This window comes from Eretmochelys imbricata, chromosome 1 (assembly GCF_965152235.1).
Source record: "Eretmochelys imbricata isolate rEreImb1 chromosome 1, rEreImb1.hap1, whole genome shotgun sequence".
Classification (NCBI taxonomy): domain Eukaryota; kingdom Metazoa; phylum Chordata; order Testudines; family Cheloniidae; genus Eretmochelys; species Eretmochelys imbricata.
Window position 1 is genome coordinate 28,899,681 of NC_135572.1, and position 20,096 is coordinate 28,919,776.

The 20,096-nt window shown below is 41.3% G+C and overlaps 1 protein-coding gene across 3 annotated transcripts; it reads left to right on the forward strand.

Annotated features, from left to right (window-relative positions):
• BKGD (beta-keto-L-gulonate decarboxylase) lies at nucleotides 1-19,895 on the forward strand. 3 transcript variants are annotated; one of them, XM_077808257.1, is made up of 10 exons: nucleotides 5-141; nucleotides 3,386-3,530; nucleotides 6,770-6,868; nucleotides 8,181-8,254; nucleotides 9,098-9,199; nucleotides 10,523-10,699; nucleotides 11,431-11,580; nucleotides 13,919-14,035; nucleotides 16,285-16,486; nucleotides 19,312-19,895. In XM_077808257.1, the coding sequence occupies exons 2-9, from the start codon at nucleotides 3,473-3,475 to the stop codon at nucleotides 16,456-16,458; spliced, it is 951 nt and encodes a 316-aa protein (XP_077664383.1). In that variant the 5' UTR covers nucleotides 5-141; nucleotides 3,386-3,472; the 3' UTR covers nucleotides 16,459-16,486; nucleotides 19,312-19,895. The 3 variants fall into 3 exon arrangements, with proteins under 3 accessions (XP_077664389.1, XP_077664383.1, XP_077664376.1); XM_077808250.1 differs by lacking the exon at nucleotides 19,312-19,895 and having other exon boundaries at nucleotides 6-141; nucleotides 16,285-17,466; XM_077808263.1 differs by lacking the exons at nucleotides 13,919-14,035; nucleotides 19,312-19,895 and having other exon boundaries at nucleotides 1-141; nucleotides 16,285-17,466.
• The last annotated feature ends 201 nt before the right edge of the window (nucleotides 19,896-20,096 follow it).

The window sequence follows — 20,096 nt, forward strand, 5'->3', positions numbered from 1 at the left end:
CTGAGGGCTGCTGCCTCTCTCTCCCTCCCCAGCGTTGTACGGGTGGTGGGAGCGGAGGCACGGGAGCCTGGTGCGCGCGCGCAGACAGAGCCCGGCCGCGGGGCAGGAGCGCCGCGGAGCCCCTCCCCCGCCCGCGCTCTGGTAAGTAGCACAGCGGCCGGCGGCTGAAGCCTGCTGATCGCCATCGCGCGGGTAGGGAGGGTGGCACAGTTACCCCGTGCTGGGCGGTTCCTTACCCCCGCCGGGCCAAGGGCGCTGTTTGTGTCCGAAAGCGGTGGCTTTGGGGGAAAGGGCAAGGCTAATCGGGAAGTGACCGCCTGAAGGTTGTGCTGTACGGGAAAAGCCTTGCTAATGCGCCGCTACCCTTCCTACAGCCCGTTAGTTGCCTGCTTCGCAACCCTGTCCCTGTAACGGGAGCTCCCCTTTTGGCAAAGGTTTAAAAGAGCGTGTGTGAGGCTGTGATTGCTACTAAGGGTTTGTTATTTCTCAGAAGTAGGCTTAAATGGAACCAGGAGACTGCAGATGTTAATATAATGTACATTGTTCACTTTATATGTGAAATATGTTCTCTGTGTATATAAATCTCCCCACTGTGTTTTCCACTGAATGCATCCGATGAAGTGAGCTGTAGCTCACGAAAGCTTATGCTCAAATAAATATGTTAGTCTCTAAGGTGCTACAAGTCCTCCTTTTCTTTATATGAGGCATTAACCTTACTTTCTGGGCATGTTTATTCACCTATCCACTCACTTTCAGAACTGAGTAATTCTCATTTGAAACTTTGCTTTTATGTTTTGTAAGGGACTTCACAAAACTGGGTGACTGGGCAATAAAATGGCAGATGAAATTCAATGGTGATAAATGCAAAGTCATGCACACTGGAAAACATAATCCCAACTATACATATAAAATGATGGAGTCGAAATTAGCTGTTACTACTCAAGAAAGAGATCTTGGAGTCATTGTGGATAGTTCTCTGAAAACTTCGCTCAATGTGCAATGGCAGTCAAAAAAGCTAACAGAATGTTGCGAAATCATTAGGAAAGGGATAAATAATTTGGTTAAAAAAATCATATTACCTCTATAAAACATGGTACACCCACATCTTGTATACTGCGTGCAGATCTGGTTTTCTTATCTCAAAAAAAGAATTGGAAATGGTACAGAAAAGGGCAACTAATATGATTCGGGTATGGAACCTCTTCCATAGGAGAAGAGGTTAATAAGACTAGGACTTTTCAGCTTGGAAAAGAGATGACCCAGGGGGATATGAAAACCACAATTGGTGTGGAGCAAGTAAATAAGGAAGTGTTGTTTACTCCTTATCATAACACAAGAATTAGGGGTCACCAAATGAAATTAATAGGCAGCAGATTTAAAACAAACTAAAGGAAGTATTTTTTCACACAGCGCAGAGTCAACCTATGGAACAATCTGGCCTCCTTTCAAGTCCATTCAAAACGTTGCTACTAAAGTCATCTAGTTGGTTAATTGCTCTGGCTAAATACCCCCTCGCACTTTTTCATTCCACGCTGGATTTTTCCCCCCACCACCTCAAACACAAGCTACATATTTTTTACCCTTTGAGTGCTTTCCTGGCTTTGTATTACACTATCTATCAACTCTAATAATTATTGAGCTGTCAACTCCTGACCTGAGAAGGTAAGGGAATCCTCTACCTGCTGAAGGAGATACAGCTCCTCCTGAGTTGCTTTCTGCAGCGCAGGAGAGGAAACATTTCAGCTGACTTTTCAGCAGAAGCCCAGTCAATCAGACACATCCAGCTTCCCAAGGGTTGTGCCCCCTCAGCTAACAATCCCCCAAACAGCTTGGCTACTGAAGGCATTGGTCAGGAAGAGAAAGTTGAAAAAAGTCAGTAACTTAATTTTTGCTACTTTTATTGGGGTGAAGAATACAGGTTTTTCATAGGGGTGGTGGGGAATCACTGTTCTGCTCCCTTCTGATTTCCTTGTTCTGTGATGAAAAGTCATGTGATCTAAAGCCTAGTGAAGTCAATCAGAGTATTTTATTGACTTCACTGAGCTTTGGATCAGCCCTTAGTGAGCAGCTTTCTCCTTTCACTTGGGAAATTGTTGCTATAAAGTATGCTCACCTCCCTCTCCCCACTCTTTGATCTTTGCTGTGCCCCTGTGTGTCTGCGGACTCAGGAAGACTATGGGCTCACTTTTGAAAAGTAATATTGATGACCATAAAGACTGGAAACATGTTTTTTTAATTAAAACTTGCATCGTGCAGAAGTGGATGGTTAATGTGTGACAGGTTATGCCCCTTACGAAGCTTTCACAGCAAAACAAATTAAAGCCCCAATCTTATAACTGGCTCCACCTGGGCAAACAGCTGCATGTATGCAGAGCTCTTTGAAGTCCGGAGCCTGATTACACAGACCCAGTTACAGGCTTGGGTCTAAGTCTTTATGGATACAGTGCTCTGAATTCTCTCTAGAACTGCATGCTATGCATGTTGTCATTCCAAAACATATGAGGAAATTAGCATTATAAGCATATACATATCAATCTCACTTGAAGCAAAAAGTCTAGTCTACTGTAGTTTATGTATTCTTAATGTTATGTAAAGCCGCCGCTCAAATGCGATTGTAAGATCTGTAACTTGTAACATTAAGGTCTGCAACCTTATTGTAACTTCAGTTATTGTTACCATAGCCTTTTAAGTTTTGTAACCTTTGCAAGCTCTGTAACCTTTTCAAGTTACCACTTGTATGAACTGCCAAGCTTTGTAATATCCCATAAAGCAATCAGAGAGAGTGTGAACAAGGGAGTGTGTGTGTGGAAGATAAGGGGGTGTGAACAAGGAAATGTATGGGGAGACTGGGCAGAGAGGAACTGCAAGGAGAAAGGAGCCAGGTGTGTCTGATATAATCTGCCCTGAGAAGGCAATCACGGAGTGCTGTAAAGAAAAGATGCATGAAAGGAATAGGGACTGGGAATGCTTCTCAGTGACGGACACAGAAGAAAAACTCAGTGTACATGACAGGAGCACCCAGTTCCAAAATAAAAGGAACCAGCTGCGCACACAAGCTGCTGCTCCTTGACCTGCTCACCAGCCCAGATACGTGACTGCAGGCAGATACACCAGATCTACCACACTTTGGCTTCCCATGCTGTCTCCGGTAACTCTCCGCCTGTGTAAGCATGTGGGTACATGGGGGTATAAATGAGCTCCTTCCCTTTTCTGTCTGACCTAACAGCTGCATTGTAATAAAACTAATACAAGTGTAACCCTGGGTTGTTTTTTTAGGGGAACAGAGGTAACAATTGAAACTGTGGGGAAAAACCCTACATATCAAAAAGTAGGATGCAGCTGTGCAAGCCCTTTTTAATCAATAAACCATTATGTTTGTTCACAGATCAGTAAGTCTCTACTGAAGAGATCAGAGTACATTAGGCACTGAGAATTATAAATCAGTTGTCCAGTTTGTGGAAAGAAATAGAAAATGACCAAAGTTGAAAAGTTTGCTCTTTATGTCCCAAGTCTAGAGGAACTTTCTGGGGGTAAGTAATGCAATTTATAGTGTTATGGAAGTTGTTGCAATAAGAAATGACAAATAACTAAATTTTGCATTGTGCTGTTTGCTCCTGTGTCCTAAATAGAGCTGGGTAGAGGCTGGCTTTGACCTGATACAGTTTTTCCCATCTGAATTATTCTAAGACCGCAAACTGTGTCTGTGCATCTATCCCATTTATAACCTTCAGCCCAATGATTGGACACTTGCTTGGGAAATGGGAGACCCCATAATTGAATCCCTACTCTGGAGTAGGGACTTGAACTCGGATCCACCTGTCTGGGGAAGTATCCTGGCCACTGGGCTACAGACTGTTTTGGAAAGGGTTGCTCATAATCTCTCCTGTTGAAGCTGTTCCACTTTATAAACATAAACTTAATATTCATTGGGCCAAAGAGAGCCAGAACAATTCTTTAACCTCTTGATTAAGGCACTCACTTGGGAGGTAGGAGATGAATGTAGGACTTGGAGGAGGGAAAACCTGAATTCAAGTCTAGGTTCCAGAGTAGGGATTCAAACCTGGATGCTCTACATGAGAGGCAAGTGCCATAACCACTGGGCTAAAGGTTATAATATTAATGGATAGCCACCACCGTGAACACTTTTGGACATATACCCAATGGTTCGCAGTTGCTTTTCTTCCAACTGAGACCTTGCTAGTCCCACTTGCATCCCACATTACTTTGCAGCTTCAAAAAATTGCAAGATTGAGATCTTGGCAAGAACCTCCTGGTTGTATGGGAGTGCTACTTTTACCCACTATGTGTTCTGATTGGAGCAGTGCCAGGATCACAGCCTCTTGAACCGGTGCTGCCCACAGAGCTGAATGCTTGGTAGGGAGGGGTGAGGAGTTGCAATAGGATCGGGGGTGAGATGGGGTGGAGCACTTGGAGAGCAACCAGGATAGGATCAGGAGGCTGAATTTGTCCCTACATCAGCAGCAGGAGAAGTAGAGTGGAAATCAGTTTCCCCTTCCTGGCTGGGCCGTCATACCCAAAGTTTTGTCTTTCTTTTTATTTTCTCTCTCTCTCTCATCAACCTTTGGGGAATGACTCAGTGGAGATCCTTTCAGAGCTTCCTTACTGATCCACTCACCTAGCAGGAGTTAAAACCTCACATAACGCTGCTAAGTAAATTTTGCTGACTCGTTATGGCAAATGGCTTTAACTCCACCAGGCTAGAAGAGAGGTGGGTATGTGTGATGCTGCACTCCATATGTTTATGGAAATATGCTTATGAGTGTAAATATAATGTAACTGGAATATGATTTATGAAGAAGGTCTCTTGTAAGGTATCCTTACAAAGCTTATAATCTACTGAGTGTGTTCATCCTATTTGTATGAATGTATCGTTCTTGTGTCTGAAGCTAGAAATATGAAGTGTTACTCTGAACTCTATTTTAACTATGCAAAGTGTGGGCTATTAATGGTGGTTTGGAATCTTGATGGCTCCCATCAACTAGGACAATTGGTTGTAAATGGCTCTGTTTACTTGCAAGCATTCCTGTGAGTCAGGCCAGGAAGAATGAAGGCTTGGGGTCTCACAGGACATGTGATCATGTCACCTGGTACTGGAATCCATCTTAAACCTGGTGCTTTTCCATTTAGAAGGAGGGGGACCCAGAGAGACAAAAGATTCCGGTCTTGTGCCAAAGCTATATAAGGGGGTGGAACAGAACAAAGGAGGCTGCAGTCATGAGAAATCCCCTAGCTACCACTTGAGCTGGAACAAGGACTGTACCGGGGAAAGGATTAGGCCCAGACTAGAAAGGAGTCTAGTCTGTGAAAGAAGCTTATTGGAACATCTCTGAGAGTGAGATTTACGTGTATTCAGTTTCTTAAATGTAGTAGGCTTAGGCTTGCATGTTTTGTTTTATTTTGCTTTGTAACTTACTTTGTTCTGTCTTTTATTACTTGGAACGCTTAAATCCTACTTTTTATATGTAATAAAATTACTTTTTGCTTATTAATTAACCCAGAGTAAATAATTAATACCTGGGGGAGCAAACAGCTGTGCATATCTCTCTATCAGTGTTACAGAGGGCGGACAATTTTATGAGTTTATCCTGTATAAGCTTTATACAGAGTAAAATGGATTCCTTTGGGGTTTGGATCCCATTGGGAGCTGGGTGTCTGGGTGCTGAAGACAGGAGCATTTAAGCTGTTTTCAGTTAAGCCTGCAGGTTTGGGGTGTGTGGTTCAGACCCTGGGTCTGTGTTGGAGCAGACTGGCGTGTCTGGCTCAACAAGACAGGGTTCTGGAGGCCCAAACTGGCAGAGAAAACAGGCTCAGAGGTAGTCTCGGCACATCAGGTGACAGTCCCAAGGGGGTCTCTGTGACCGAACCCATCACAGTATGAATCTCTGAACAGGGGGACAAGGGGCGGAGACAGGGAAATCCTTCAGGAAGCCCTAGAAACAGCCTGGCCTAAGGAGAAAACATAGGCTGAATTTTATCTTCTGTTGTTGGGTCTATCAATAAAGCCAAATCCAGGAATGGGTTAAGTTTGAACTTGAATAAACCCCCTCTGAGTGACATAAGTTACAATGACATAGCACTGTTCACAGCGGGAGAGCTTTTCCTGCCAACGTAGCTTGTGCTACTTGCAGAGGTGTTTTTTATTATGCTGATGGAAGAACTTTCTTCCCAGGTAGGGAAGGCTGTGCCTCCCCAAACAGCCTGGCCCCTGCCCCCTGACTGTCCCCCTCGGAATTTCTGACCCATCCAACCCCCCCCCCCCCCCGGCTTCTTGTCCCCTGACCACCCCCTCCTGAGATCCCCCACCCCTAACTGCACCCCCAGGACCCCACTCCCTATCAACTCCCCCTGCTCCCTGACTGCATCGACCCCTGTCCACACCCCCGCCCCCTGACAGGCCCCCCGGGACTCCCACACCTATCCAACCCCCCCCACCCCAACCCCCCGGTCCTCATCGTGTAAAAAAAGAAAAAATAGAACCTTCTGTCCTTCAGCAATATGACAGGTTAGCAGAAAAGGATTTATTCCTCTCTGAGGCCCTGATTCAGTGAGGTAATTAACATATGCGTAACTTTGAGCTTGTGACTAGCCTTACTTAAGTTAATGGAATTGCTCATGTGCTTAAAGTGACACATGCTTATGTATCTTGCTGAATTGGCACCTTAAAATATGTGTTTTATTTGGTGTATTACTTGCCAAACTCTAGCTAATGTCTCACTAATAATTTTTTTTTTTTTTTACTCTATTCTAGTCCTGCAGAATGGGCTTACAGAGAACTTTGCTGATGTCCAGGTCTCTGTAGTAGAATGCCCTGATCTGACTCATGATCCCTTCAATTTCCCTGTTAAAGGTAACATACTGTTCTAACCATAAGCTATGACTGCCAATATTTCATAGCTGATTCGTCATAATTAGAAACTCTTGAAGATGATGGCAGAGGAAGAATGGTCTTGTGGATAAGCTACAAGGCTGGGAGGTAGGAGAGCCGTGTCTTATTCTTGGCTCTGTCACTGGCTTGATGTGCCCTGACTAGAAGAAATCACTCAGTGCTCTGCATCATTGTTCCTCATCTGTAAAATGAGTTTAACAGGTTTAATTCTCTATTGTATGTTAAGGGTTTTGACATCCTCAGATTGAAGGGGCTATGTAGATACCAAGTACTGTCTTGCTATTCAACTTCTTTCTAATAATGAGCTCAGTCTCTGTTTATTTAAACTCCCACTGTTGTCCCTACACAAGATAGGTGAAAGCATTTTTATATCTGTACCTTCTGCTGTCTTTGCATGATGACATTATGAACTATGCCTCATTGGAGAACCAGTGTTCCTCAATTGTTGCCTAGCAGATTTGTGTGTGCTTGTAGAACAGTACTACTTTTGAAACAGGCTGGCTAGCTAGCTTTTAGAAGTGAGCCCATACCTTATTTTCCACTGAATGCATCCGATGAAGTGAGCAGTAGCTCATGGAAAGCTTATGCTCTAATAAATTTGTTAGTCTCTAAGGTGCCACAAGTCCTCCTTTTCTTTTTACGGATACAGACTAACACGGCTGCTACTCTGAAACCTACCTTATGTATGTTTTTCTTCCAATTCAGGCCTACTTTACATAGATTTGTAGAACCCCAATTTATCTTAGTACTCAGAAAAAAAAAAATGGTGATTTAAAACAGAGGTTCTTAACCTGTGGTCCGGGGCCCCCTGGGGGTCTGTGAGCAGTTTCAGGGGGTCCTCCAAAATAAACCAAAGAGCAAGGCCAACATTAGACTCGCAGGGGCCCAGGCAGAAAACAGAAGCCCAAACCCTACCATGCGAGGCTGAAGCCCAAGCAACTTCGCTTCACAGGGACCCCTGTGCCTTGGGGCCCCAAGTAGTTGCCCTGCTTGCTACCCCTAACACCAGCCCTGGCTTTTAATCCACAGGGTATGCAGAAAAACAGTTGCTGTGGCACAGGTGGGCTATAGAGTTTTTAAAGCATGGGGGGGGGGGAGGGGGGAGAAGGGTTTCGGAAAGAAAAAGGTTAAGAACCCCTGATTTAAAAGACTTTCTGAACACTTAAAGGAAGCTTTTAAGACAAAGAATTTGTTCCTCATTATGCTTCCAGTACCCAGAGAGAATTTTAGATGGATTCTCTTGATGAGCTAACTTGCCTTATTCTTGTTCCAGGAATCTGTGGGAAGCCTAGAATAGCAGATGTGGGAGGTGTTCCTTACCTTGTGCCTCTTGTACAAAAAGATAAAGTGAGTTAATTTACAGTCCTGGCTTTTTAGTGCATTTGCCAAAGAAAGAAACACATGTAGTCCTATTTTAAAATACTATCCTGGCGAACACTGATGAATGAAAGCTGCAGGATTCCATTTGTAAAAATAGGCTTACATTGCGAAAGCATTATGGGCCAAGCATCCTGGCCTGTGCTGAGCATAAGAACATGTCAGAAATCCCACAGCAGAAACTGCGTGCAAAAGTTGTCCCTCTTCTGGTACCTGCTAAATAGTATGTGGCTGTTTTTTCAAAAGCTGTCTGACAGAAGCCACAGAGGATGTTGGAGGGAATTACTTAGAGTCCATGGCATGATCTGTATGTTTATGTATTGTATGCTATCTAGCCATGGCCCTCCATGCTGATTATTACTATTGTTTGTAAAAACAGTCTGTGTATGGGGTCGGTATAGGCCAAAGTAGAGTTCACATTAATACTTGCTAATGCATTTTCTTTTGGTAGAGCATGGGACCTGCCAGAATCTGATTTTATGTGACATCACTTAAGGATATTTTCATTTTTTGCTTTAAACAATGTTACTTGCCCAGAGAGAGTAATTTGGCCCTTAGACAGGATGGGGCCAAGCTTGTGCAAAAAGACACTGCAGTCCAGCAAATAGGTGGATGTGTGCCCAACTCATTAAGTTTGAACTTGACCAGATGCCAATGCTGTTCGGATTTGGGGACTGTGTTCAAACCAATCTGTACAAATAAATAATAATGGCATTTGGATAAAATCATCAAGAAATTGCAGTGGAATGTAGCTGAGATGAGAATTACAAGGCAAGAAAGTCAAAGGTACATAAATGTATGTCTCTTGTATAGGTTTATGACCTGAACACTGTTGCAAAGCAAATAGAATTGCCTGGAGCGTTCATTCTTGGAGCTGGAGCTGGGTCCTCTAGGATTCTTGGAGTAAATGCTGAGGTCAGTAAATATGTATAAACATGCAGAAGTTCTCAAAAAATTATTTCATTGACATAGCAAACATTTCTACACTGATAACATATGTAGCACCACAAGTTTGTATGGCACTTTACAAAGATAATAAAGACAAGGTTACTTATTACTTGGATAATAAACCACATTTTTGTGTTTATAAATTCTACAGGGAAGCATATGGTTACTATGGAGTTAAGAGGAAACCGCCTCTAGTTGTTGCTATACTGAAATTTGTAATTAGCTGATCACATTTTTAATTCCAGAGAAGAGGAAAAATATGCAAAAAATGGATGCCAAGGAGCTGAGTGATAAACTGCTTTAAATACCCAATGCTGGTCTTCATTTTAAATAGCACAAGAGAAAAAATTGTGTTACTCAAGATGCTTTTGCTTTAAGACTTATGCTGTAAGGTCAGGTAAGGATCAGCAGTTAAAACATGATTTAGTTGATCTGTCCTACATGGTGAAATAGATAAAGAAAGCAGTTTTGATTTGAGGTGAATGGAAAACTCCAGTGTAATATGAAAAATGTTCTAAATGCTACATCTAATTAAAAGAAGAGTACATGACTAAACATATTCCTAGGTGAGTGAAATACAATCAAAGAAAAAAACTAAATCAATTGAAAGCTGGTATCTTAACAGCCTGATGCATAGTAGGAGTGAGAGAATTTAGCTCTTGGTAGTAAAAATGGTAACTCAGACTTTCAAAGTCGCTACATGTTTTTCTTATTTAAATAAAATAGGAAAATATTTTTATTTTAAAAGTAAGTAGTGAAATGAACCATTTAAATTATTATAGGCCTTGCCTTACAACAACATTAAGGGTGATATTTTCAAGAGCACTCAAAGTTGGTCTAGTTTTGCTTCTATTGAAGTCTATGGAACCTAATAGTATGAACACTTTTGAAAATGCCACCTGAAAACTCTTTCATTTCAATGCTTTCTAACAGAAACTGAATGCTCAGTCCTGGTCATCATCACTAAACTGGGCCTCTTGCAGTGATATATTAAGTTGGTTGCCTCATTGAGAAACTTTCCCATTTAGTGTTCTGTTATTTATACAAGAACTCGAATCCAAATCCCTAGATAAGAGAGAATGTTTTAATACATGTGTTTCACACTTAATCAATTTTAAATTGAGAGTTTTCTTTAAATAGTTGTGTCTTTGCTAATCTATATGGACCTAATCCTGCGAGATGAAACTTCTGTTGTAGTTCTCAGGATTGGGCCCTAACTTGGGATGCTATCTATCTAGTAATAAAATCAACTGACTAGAACTAAGCAATTTTACATTCTCTTCTTTTCAGTTTATCCCAGTTGTTCAAGCTGAGAGTGAACAAAAGCCTGCTGTAAATGCAAGTTACACCGCTCAGATTAATCCTGCAGATGGAGGGTGCCTCCTGGAGAAGTACAGCAAGAAATATAGTGACTGTGAATTTGGACTACTGGCCAACCTGTTTGCCAGTCAGGGCCAACCTGGCAAGGTGCATATTTGGATAAAATATCACTTCTTCAGTAGGTGATAGCTGAAGTTAAACTTCTTTGTTTGAGGCCTGCCTTTTCTTTCAGGGAATACTGATGTTGATATTAATGCCAAAAATCACATAAGAGAAATTATATCCTTCACAAGAAAATGAAGTTGATGTGAGGGAGTGGATTCCCCAGGGTATTGGTACTGGGTTATGGAATTTTTAACCCTTAAATCACCTACTGTAATCCAGCCCAGGTTGATAATGACTGAAACTTGATTGGCCTGTGTAAACTGAAGTTTGTGGTCTTAGTTCAGTTCTTGGTGGACAAGTGTCTCCCTCAACACAACTGGCACTAGGTGGTCTCAACAGAAAAGCAACGACCGAATTGCGCATGAAAATTGAACAAACCTTTTTATCCCTAGAGAGTCTCTTCTTTCATGACTGGTTTGAGGCCTGTTGGGTGGGAGAGGGAAGCTTACGCCTCTGTTTCATGTGCTGTGCTTGTTGTGTGACTGACTAAAGAACTTCAGAAAAGCAAATTCTTACATGCACAAAACCAAACCTGTTGAATATTTTAAGGATACAAAGGAAGCAGCACCTGTGAGAGAACTTACTTTAACAAAGATTATAGGATACAAGGTTGAGTGTTTCACAGCAGCGTTGAAATACATGGTGTACATAGCAAACATTCACAAAACATTACAGCATGTGATAAGCATGATAAATGTATGTCTACTCTCCAGGTTATTGAAGTGAGAGCCAATGGAAGAACTGGACAGCATAACTTTGTGACCTGTATGAGACAAATTATAGAAAAATGCTATGGAGATAAACCAGTCGGGATAGGCGGTACATTTGTCATTCAAAAGGGGAAAGCAAAGATTCATATCATGGTAAGTTGCTCTTGATTCAGGCTCTTTATCTTTCTAAAAGATAAAGATGCAGGACAGTTCAGGATATAAAGACTTAGTGCACTTAATTTTTTTGCAATAATGTGCACTTTCTGAAAAGTGATAAACGGAAAGTACAAAAACACCAAAATTATATATCCCATGACCCTAATACTCCCATCTTTTGTTGGGACAAAGAAGCTGTAGAAACAAATGGAGATGTATAAGGACTTGGTGAAACACACAAACAGTAGAATAGTGTGAAAAATAATTAAATCAATTAAACAATGATCAGAGATATGGTTTAACTTAGAGATTTATAATTTTTTATAAACTATTACAAGTATTAAATATATTTATGCAATAGCTATACAGTTCTTACTGATTGTATTTGCTTGCATGATTACAGAATTCGCTTTCCATTTTACAAGCAGAACTTTCTGAAATGTTAAATTTTTACAAGTCTCCACTGATTCTTGTCTCTGTCAAACCTATCAAATGTCAAAGATGAAATTCCTGTCGTCTTATAGTGCTGCTTTCATCTACCTAAAATTCAAAGGGTAATTTTAAAAAAATCTATTACTCTGAAGAATTTTTTTTTTTCTCTTCAAGAAGTGGATCTAAACATGATACCAATGGTGCTCCCCTTTGGAGAAAAGCACCATTCCTGAGTCCTCCATGTCCAGAACACTCCTGAAACAGATGTCTTGAATTTGTGTGCCTTAGGCTGTATTCACATTGGGAACAGTATTCACAACGCTTATTATCAAGGTTCTATTATCAAGGCTGTTGATTAATTGCAGTTAACTTACCCGATTAACTAAAAAAAAATTAATCGCAAAATTAATCACGATTAATCTCACTGTTAAACAATAGAATACTAATTGAAATGTATTAAATATTTTTGGATATTTACATTTTCAAATATATTGATTTCTATTGCAACATAAAATACAAAGTGTACAGTACTCATTTATATTATTTTTTATTACAAATATTTGCACTGTAAAAAATAGTATTTTTCAATTCACCTCATATAAGTACTGTGCAATCTCTTTATCATGAAAGTGTAACTTACAAATGTAGATTTTTTTTTTGTTTATATAACTGCATTCAAAAACAAAACAATGTAAAACTTCAGAGCCTACAAGTCCACTCAGTTCTACTTCTTGTTCAGCCAATATCTCAGACAAACAAGTTTGGTTACAATTTGCAGGAGATAATGCTGCCAGCTTCTTATTTACAATGTCACCTGAAAGTGAGAACAGGCGTTTGCATGGCACTGTTGTAGCCAGTGTCGCAAGATATTTACGTGCCAGATGCACTAAAGATTCATATGGAATGGTGGTTGAAGCATGAAGGGACATATGAATCTTTAGTGCATCTGGCACGTAAATATCTTGCGACACTGGCTACAACAGTGCCATGCAAACGCCTGTTCTCACTTTCAGGTGACATTGTAAATAAGAAGCTGGCAGCATTATCTCCTGCAAATTGTAACCAAACTTGTTTGTCTGAGATATTGGCTGAACAAGAAATAGAACTGAGTGGACTTGTAGGCTCTGAAGTTTTACATTGTTTTGTTTTTGAATGCAGTTATATAAACAAAAAAAAATCTACATTTGTAAGTTACACTTTCATGATAAAGAGATTGCACAGTACTTATATGAGGTGAATTGAAAAATACTATTTTTTACAGTGCAAATATTTGTAATAAAAATTTAAAGTGAGCACTGTACACTTTGTATTCTGTGTTGTAATTGAAATCAATATATTTGAAAATGTAGAAAACATCCAAAAATATTTAAATGGTATTCTATTATTGTGTAACAGCGCAATTAATCATGATTCAGTTTTTTTAATCGCTTGACAGCCCTAATTCTATTATAATTTCCATGACTAAAGTTGATAGGGATAATAAAATTATGGTCTAGATTACAATTGTACCAGGAATAGCAATCACAGTTTGGCTAATGTTGTTCTCAGAAAAAAATCTGTCAGCATCAATTGAAGAAAACATGCCAGAATCCTGTGAGTTTCAGCTGTGTTCAAACATAGCTGAAACTGACCTAGTTCTGATCCCAACATGATAGGACAAATGTAACATGTGGATACAGGCTACCTGATTCTAAGAATTCCCCATTTGGTACCCGAGGAATGGCAGTGGAGGCAGCCATTGGGTAAAAGCTTATCATTCTGAATAGAGAAACAATTGTGGATACTGCTTTTGCTAGTTAAGAAGAAATAGGGAGCAGAAAATAATTTAGGGCTAGTGAAGAAAAGTAGCTTAGAGAAGTTTTGGTCCTAGTATCTTCATTCAATTGATGATGCTTTTTTATAGCCCCCAGAATTTTCTGCCTGTCCTTTAAACACTGACGAGGAAGTGAATAATTGGCTCAATTTTTTTGAAATGAGGGCTCCGTTGATTTGTCAGCCAGTACTAATTTCCAGAGATCCAGTAAGTCACTATTTTGTGTTTGTCTGAGTTACTAACTTGATGTGTAATGATTCTGTCTTGGATTTGTTTATTTTTATTTTTTTTCTGTTCAAGAATGGGAATTATTTATGGATTATATTGAAGTCTTTGAGGTGTTGGAATGGGTGGCTTAGGGGATTGGTAATAGAATATAACTAAGCCTTTCACTTTTCACTGGTTTGAATTAAACCCAGGTCAATAGTGACTGAATGCTGATGCATGTTCAGTAACAAGAGTGAAATGTTTGTTCCCAGTCCAGTTCCTAGTGTGTAGGTGTCTGCATCCCAAAACAACCAGCACAACTTGCATTAATTTGGACATCTGTTTGGCACTCAGAAGAGAGACCAAGGAATGAAAGGGGATGGAAACTGAATTATCCTTACCTTCATGTGGCCCATTCAGAAATGGGTCGGGACACTTTTTGGCAGTGCTATGTGGGGAAGTTGCTATTCGCACTGCACTGTATTTATAGTGTGAGCAAATCAGAGCCTTACAGCCTTGGATATCAAAGTATAGACTGAGCATATTTCACAAGCACTACATTCAATAGTAAAAAATATTAAAAGTATGAGAAAATCCATGTTATAAATAAGACTAGTGTCCCTATCATTAAGAATATTGTTACATTTACATTAAAGTATATACATTAACCAAGAGTCTTGGGAGAAAAACTAATTACCATCCATATTTTGTATATCTTTTAAACAAATTTATAACAATTTAAAAAACACTTCTGCCAAGTGGTGGGTACGTTAGTGGGACATGGTGTTGGTTTGCACATACTCAAGTGCCTTACTCCATTGGGTCTCTATTTGGCAGTCTTTGGGCCCAGTGCTCAATTGCATATAGTTTCCCAAAAGCTAGTGATGAGTACTATAGGAATGGACATATATCAACAGCTGTTAATGGAATATTCTTCTGAATGAAAGCATCTGACATGTAGGTGCTGTTTTTATATAATGATTGCTACTTCTTATTTGTATTAAATTTAGTGCCCAGAGAAATTAAGAACCAGGACCCATTGTGCTAAGCATGATTTGTTTGTACAGAGACTGTCTCTGTCCCGGAAAGCTCATAATTTGAGCGTGACAAGATGCAAAAGAAAAGAAAAACAGACAAAAGGATGGAATGTGTATTGCACAATGCCTAGCAAAGTGAGGTCCTGGTGATGAGGGCTCCTGGGTACTATGGTAATACAAATAATAATAAAATGGATATATTTTTGCCTAATAGCTAGTAGTCTCAACGTGCCACCAACTTAGCTGTTAGGCCTAATTGCACTAATATTTTTGCAATATAATAATGCCTTATATCTCTAGAAGGCAAATAGCATTGTGCCAATGGGAACTTCTTCATTTAGGCAGCTGGTGTGCAGAATCCAACACTTATCATATCGTTCATTATCATCTTATTGTTACCTGTGCTTCCTCCTGTCAGTACCTACCTGTTCTCTCTCAAAATTGGGCCAGACGCTATCTTTTTTGTTGTTGTTGTTGTGTTTGTACAGTGTGTGGCACAATGGGGCCCTAATCTCTGATTGTGGGCCCATAGACCCTACCTCAACACACATACTAGAGCCTGGCTTGGACCAACTGGATTGCATGGAAGAACAGTTGTGTGTTGTAGTGCAGAGCAGGGGCTCTCAACCTTTTTCTTTGAGGACCCCCCCCAACATGCTATGAAAACCTCCATGGCCCACCTGTGCCACAACAACTGTTCTTCTGCGTGTCTAGTAGATTAAAAGCCAGGGCTAGCGTTAAGGGGTAGCAAGAAGAGCAATTGTCTGTGGCCACCCTACACCACAGGGGGTCCTGCAAAGCTGAGTTGCTTTGGCTTCAGCCCGACATGGCTTGGGCTTCACCTTTCTACCCTGAGCCCCACGGAATCTAATGCTGGCCCTGCTCTCTGGTTTATTTTGGCGGACCTCCTGAAACCTGCTTGCAGCCCCCCAGAGAGCCCCAGACCCCTGGTTGAGAACTGCTGGGTAGAGGATTGGGAGTCAGGACTTCTAGATTCTACTCCTAGTTCTATCACTGTCTCAGTGTGACCTCAGGAAGTGACTCTTTGCCTCAGTTTACCAGTCTATAAAATAGCGAGAGTACTAGGTTACTTCACGTTGCAAGTCTTTAAATAATTAAATACAACATGAACTGCAAAATACTGTAGCATTACTGAAATACTTTCTTTAAAAGAAAATGTGCTCCCATAACATAAACTTGTCTCTTTTCTAGGGGTTTGATCTGCGAGTGGAGCACACCCATTGTTTCAGTCACCATGGCGAAGGAGGACACTACCACAATGACACTACACCAGATAGTGTGCAGTATCTGGGATATTTTTTGCCTGCAGAACTTCTCTTTCGTATTGATAGACCCAAGGAGTCTCATATGGTTGGGAGAGATTAAATCCATGGATGCACACTTAGTTTGGAGTGTAAGGATAGCAATTAATTTTTAAAAATTAAATATTTGGATTTGATCAGTGTTTGAAATGACATCAAGCACACACATGAAAAGTTTGGATTTTATTGCAGTCTTAGCCTTTTTAAAGAAAGGGACACGTTCAGAGTTTAGATTGTTTGTGATTGAAATAGTTATTTGAATTCAAATTAATTTTTATACAAACATCAAAGCCAAATAGTGTGTATTAATGATTTATTTTGTTCCATATTGATTACTTTAGGCAGGCATTACTAGGCGATTTTTCTCTGGCTATAGAGAGCCACCACTGAATTAATGAGCGCTACACATTCTAAATGGAAGAGGAAAAGAGATGCCAATCAAGAACCATGTAACTACACTACAATTCAGAATCTGATATTGACATGGCTGTGTGTCCTTCTAGCTATATGTGCCCTAGTGGGTTATATGTGGGTAATGGGATTGGCCACTTATTTTAATCAGTAATTACAAGAAACTTGTTTGAAATAAGAGGAAGGCACTTGTAGTTCCACTCATGTAACTTCTAGCTCAGCAGAACTACAGGGTGGTGCAATCATACAACTACAGGGGTCAGTGGCAATTCCCCCATTGATTTCACTGTGAGTGAATGCAAACTTGTCAAAAAAGGACTTTTCTCATTTTTACTGGTGCTTACAAGCTAGCTAACTACTTAACAAGCATAGGACCATTTCTAGGATTTTAAATGTTCATGTTACTATCATGCCATGTGTGCTTGATTATTTTCTCATACCAGTTTAAATGAGGAATAACTTTATTGAAGCGAGTGGAGTTACAGTGGGCTGACTGGAGGATCAGGCCCTGTTTGTTTCTAGTTTTGAATAAGGCTGAAATACAGGAGCATTTTGTCAGCATTCTTTCTTTTTTTTTTTTTTTTTTTTTTTTTTTCCCTTTACACTCTGATGATATTTGTCATTTGTCCTGCCAATAAAGTTTTACTGAATTGAATTTAAACTGTCTTACTTGCTGTCAAGTGGGATATTTCTAGGCTGTGAATAAACCCTGATTAGGAGTTAACATTTTAAGTCTGAGCCTTGTTATATTTCTCTTTGTGTTTTGTAGCAAAAACACACTAAAAATGTAGATGTGAAGTGTATTTAATATTTTTTAATATTCTGCCTGCTATGTACTGAAAGTAAGACACATGTATAAATCACTAACATACATATAATTTAAAGCTACATAGTCACCAGCCTGCCACATATATGAACAGCAATGCATATACATACTACAATAAACCCATGGTGTGTTAATTGAAATAAAGAAAATACAGAACATGTGTTCTGGGCCTTAGGATAGCACAAGTACTTGAAAAGAGAGCTAGTGAAACTGTCAAGCACCAGTTGTGGACAATTTTCTAGCAAACCTGCAGTAATGTCTGGTGCAAACTGCTTTGTGTAGCATTAACTCCTCTGTATCTTGTAACCCCCTTACTCCTCGGAAGGAGTGATAACTAAGTATGCCCACTGACTTGGCTATGCTGCTGCCAGCATGAGTGTTTATAAAGTCTCAGGGCTTTTACTCAAAAGTGTTCTGGACTATCTGTGCCTGTGGCAAGAGCAGCCTACAGATCCTTGCTGATCTGAAAACACCAAGCCACACCACCACTCTCAGCCCGACTCCTGCTGGCTTCCCCTATCCCAGCAGTGCAGGTGGCAGCAACTCAGAGCTTGGCTACACTTGCAAGATATTGTGTATTAAAGGAGCCCCAGGCGCACTAGCTCACTACCTGTCCACGCTGGCAAGGCACGTAGAGCGCTCTGACTCTGTGGCTAGAGCGCTCCTGGTACTCCACCTCGGTGAGTGGAATAAAGTTTTGTGCGCCCCCACTGGAGCACTGCAGCAGCAGTGTGGACACCCTGATCTGTTAGTACACTCTGATTGGCCTCCAGAAATGTCCCACAATGCCTGTTCTAGCCACTCTGGTCATCAGACCCACCCTTTAAATTCTCTGGGAATTTTGAAAATCCCCTTCCTGTTTGCTCACTCCAAACTGTTTCCTGTGCTGAGGCGGAGGAAGACACCCTCCCCTTCTCCCCCCAGAATCCCTAGATGCATGCAGCCAGGAGCTGTTCTCCAGCCAGGAGGAAAGTAGCCAGTCATGGCAGCCGGTGCTTGGGAAAGGACAAACACCACAGGAGGTTCCCGATAAGCAGCTTTTATTTTGGGAAGGAAGTTATTCAGTGCAGGCTCTTGGGGTGAGGAGAGTTAGAGCTGCATGCATGCCGAGATGCAAAATAAGGCGTTGATGTGCTCTCTCACATCGCATTAATCGGCTTCAATGATCTCTTCAAAGGTCGCATCCAGAACTTGGGCAATGCACTTGCGCAGGTTTCTCAGGAGAGCCACTGTGGTCCTTGTCTCAGTAAGGCTAACTTGTCTGCGCCACTGTGCTATGAGGGGCAGGGGGGACATTGCTGCATATGGGCCAGGGCAGAATCTGCATTGCAGTAGAAGACCCTCCCTTGCTTCCCAGGTCACCTCCGCAGTGAGGTATCTTCCAGGATGAACTCCTGTGGAAAATGTGGGGACAGTGTTCAGAATAGGGGCCCCCTGCTGCTGCTGGCTCTCCCCAAGACACAGAAACCCAGAGGACAGTACAGCCGTGAAACAATCAGTCACACTTGACCCTATGCTTACTCACCATTTTGTGGCTCCCGTGGGTTATGTGCGCTCGCTTTGGGACTGACAAATTATGGTATTATGTAGACTGTGCTTGCCCTTAAGTACAGGGGAATCATTGCTCTGTCTGGTGTGAACAATGCTGCCTCTGTTAAATGTTGCATTTTGCCTTTACAGTTACAACCTTGAGATCTCAGCTGTCCCTGTTATCACCAGCTGAAAGACTCCAAAGAATCGGAAAGAGGCCACGTAGAAGCAAGGAAGACATGTTGCATGAAGCATTCAAGTAATGAAAACCAAAAAGTGCAGTTTCAGGGACACTGAAAGGAGATTCCGCCAGCAGAATGAGGAGCGCCGACACAAAAGCGCGGTGCTCCAGCAGCAAAGCACGGATCGGCTGATAAGCATAATGGAGCACCAAGCGGTCTTTATCCTGGCGCTCGTAGCCATGCAGGCGGAGCACTATCTCACCCGTCCCCCCCGCAGCCCTTGTCCCAAAACTTTCCCTTGTGCCCCCATGTAACCTCCAACCCACTTTCCCCAACATCTGGGTTCTTACTGCTACCAGCTGCCTTCACCACCCAGCCCTGAAAACTATGACTCTTACCCACTGCACTCAACCCCCATTACCATGCAGTATAGCCATCCTGAAGTGCAGCACTCATTGCACAGCACTCCAGACAGGAAGGCTGAGTATAACAGGACATATGTAAATCTGTGATTGTACCGTTCCCCATCCCACCCCCTTGCCCTTTCTGTTTCCCAAGCACTTGTGTTTCTTTTCAATAAATGGATTTTTTGGCTTTGAAAACATTCTTTATTATTGCATAAAGTAAAAGATACCTTAGCCCAGGAACGAAACAGGCACTTCAAGTCAGTGTAGCAAACACAGATTCCTACTAACATTGGAACCACTGCACTTCACTCCTGTGCAGGGCACCAGACATTACTGGTGGCTTTCT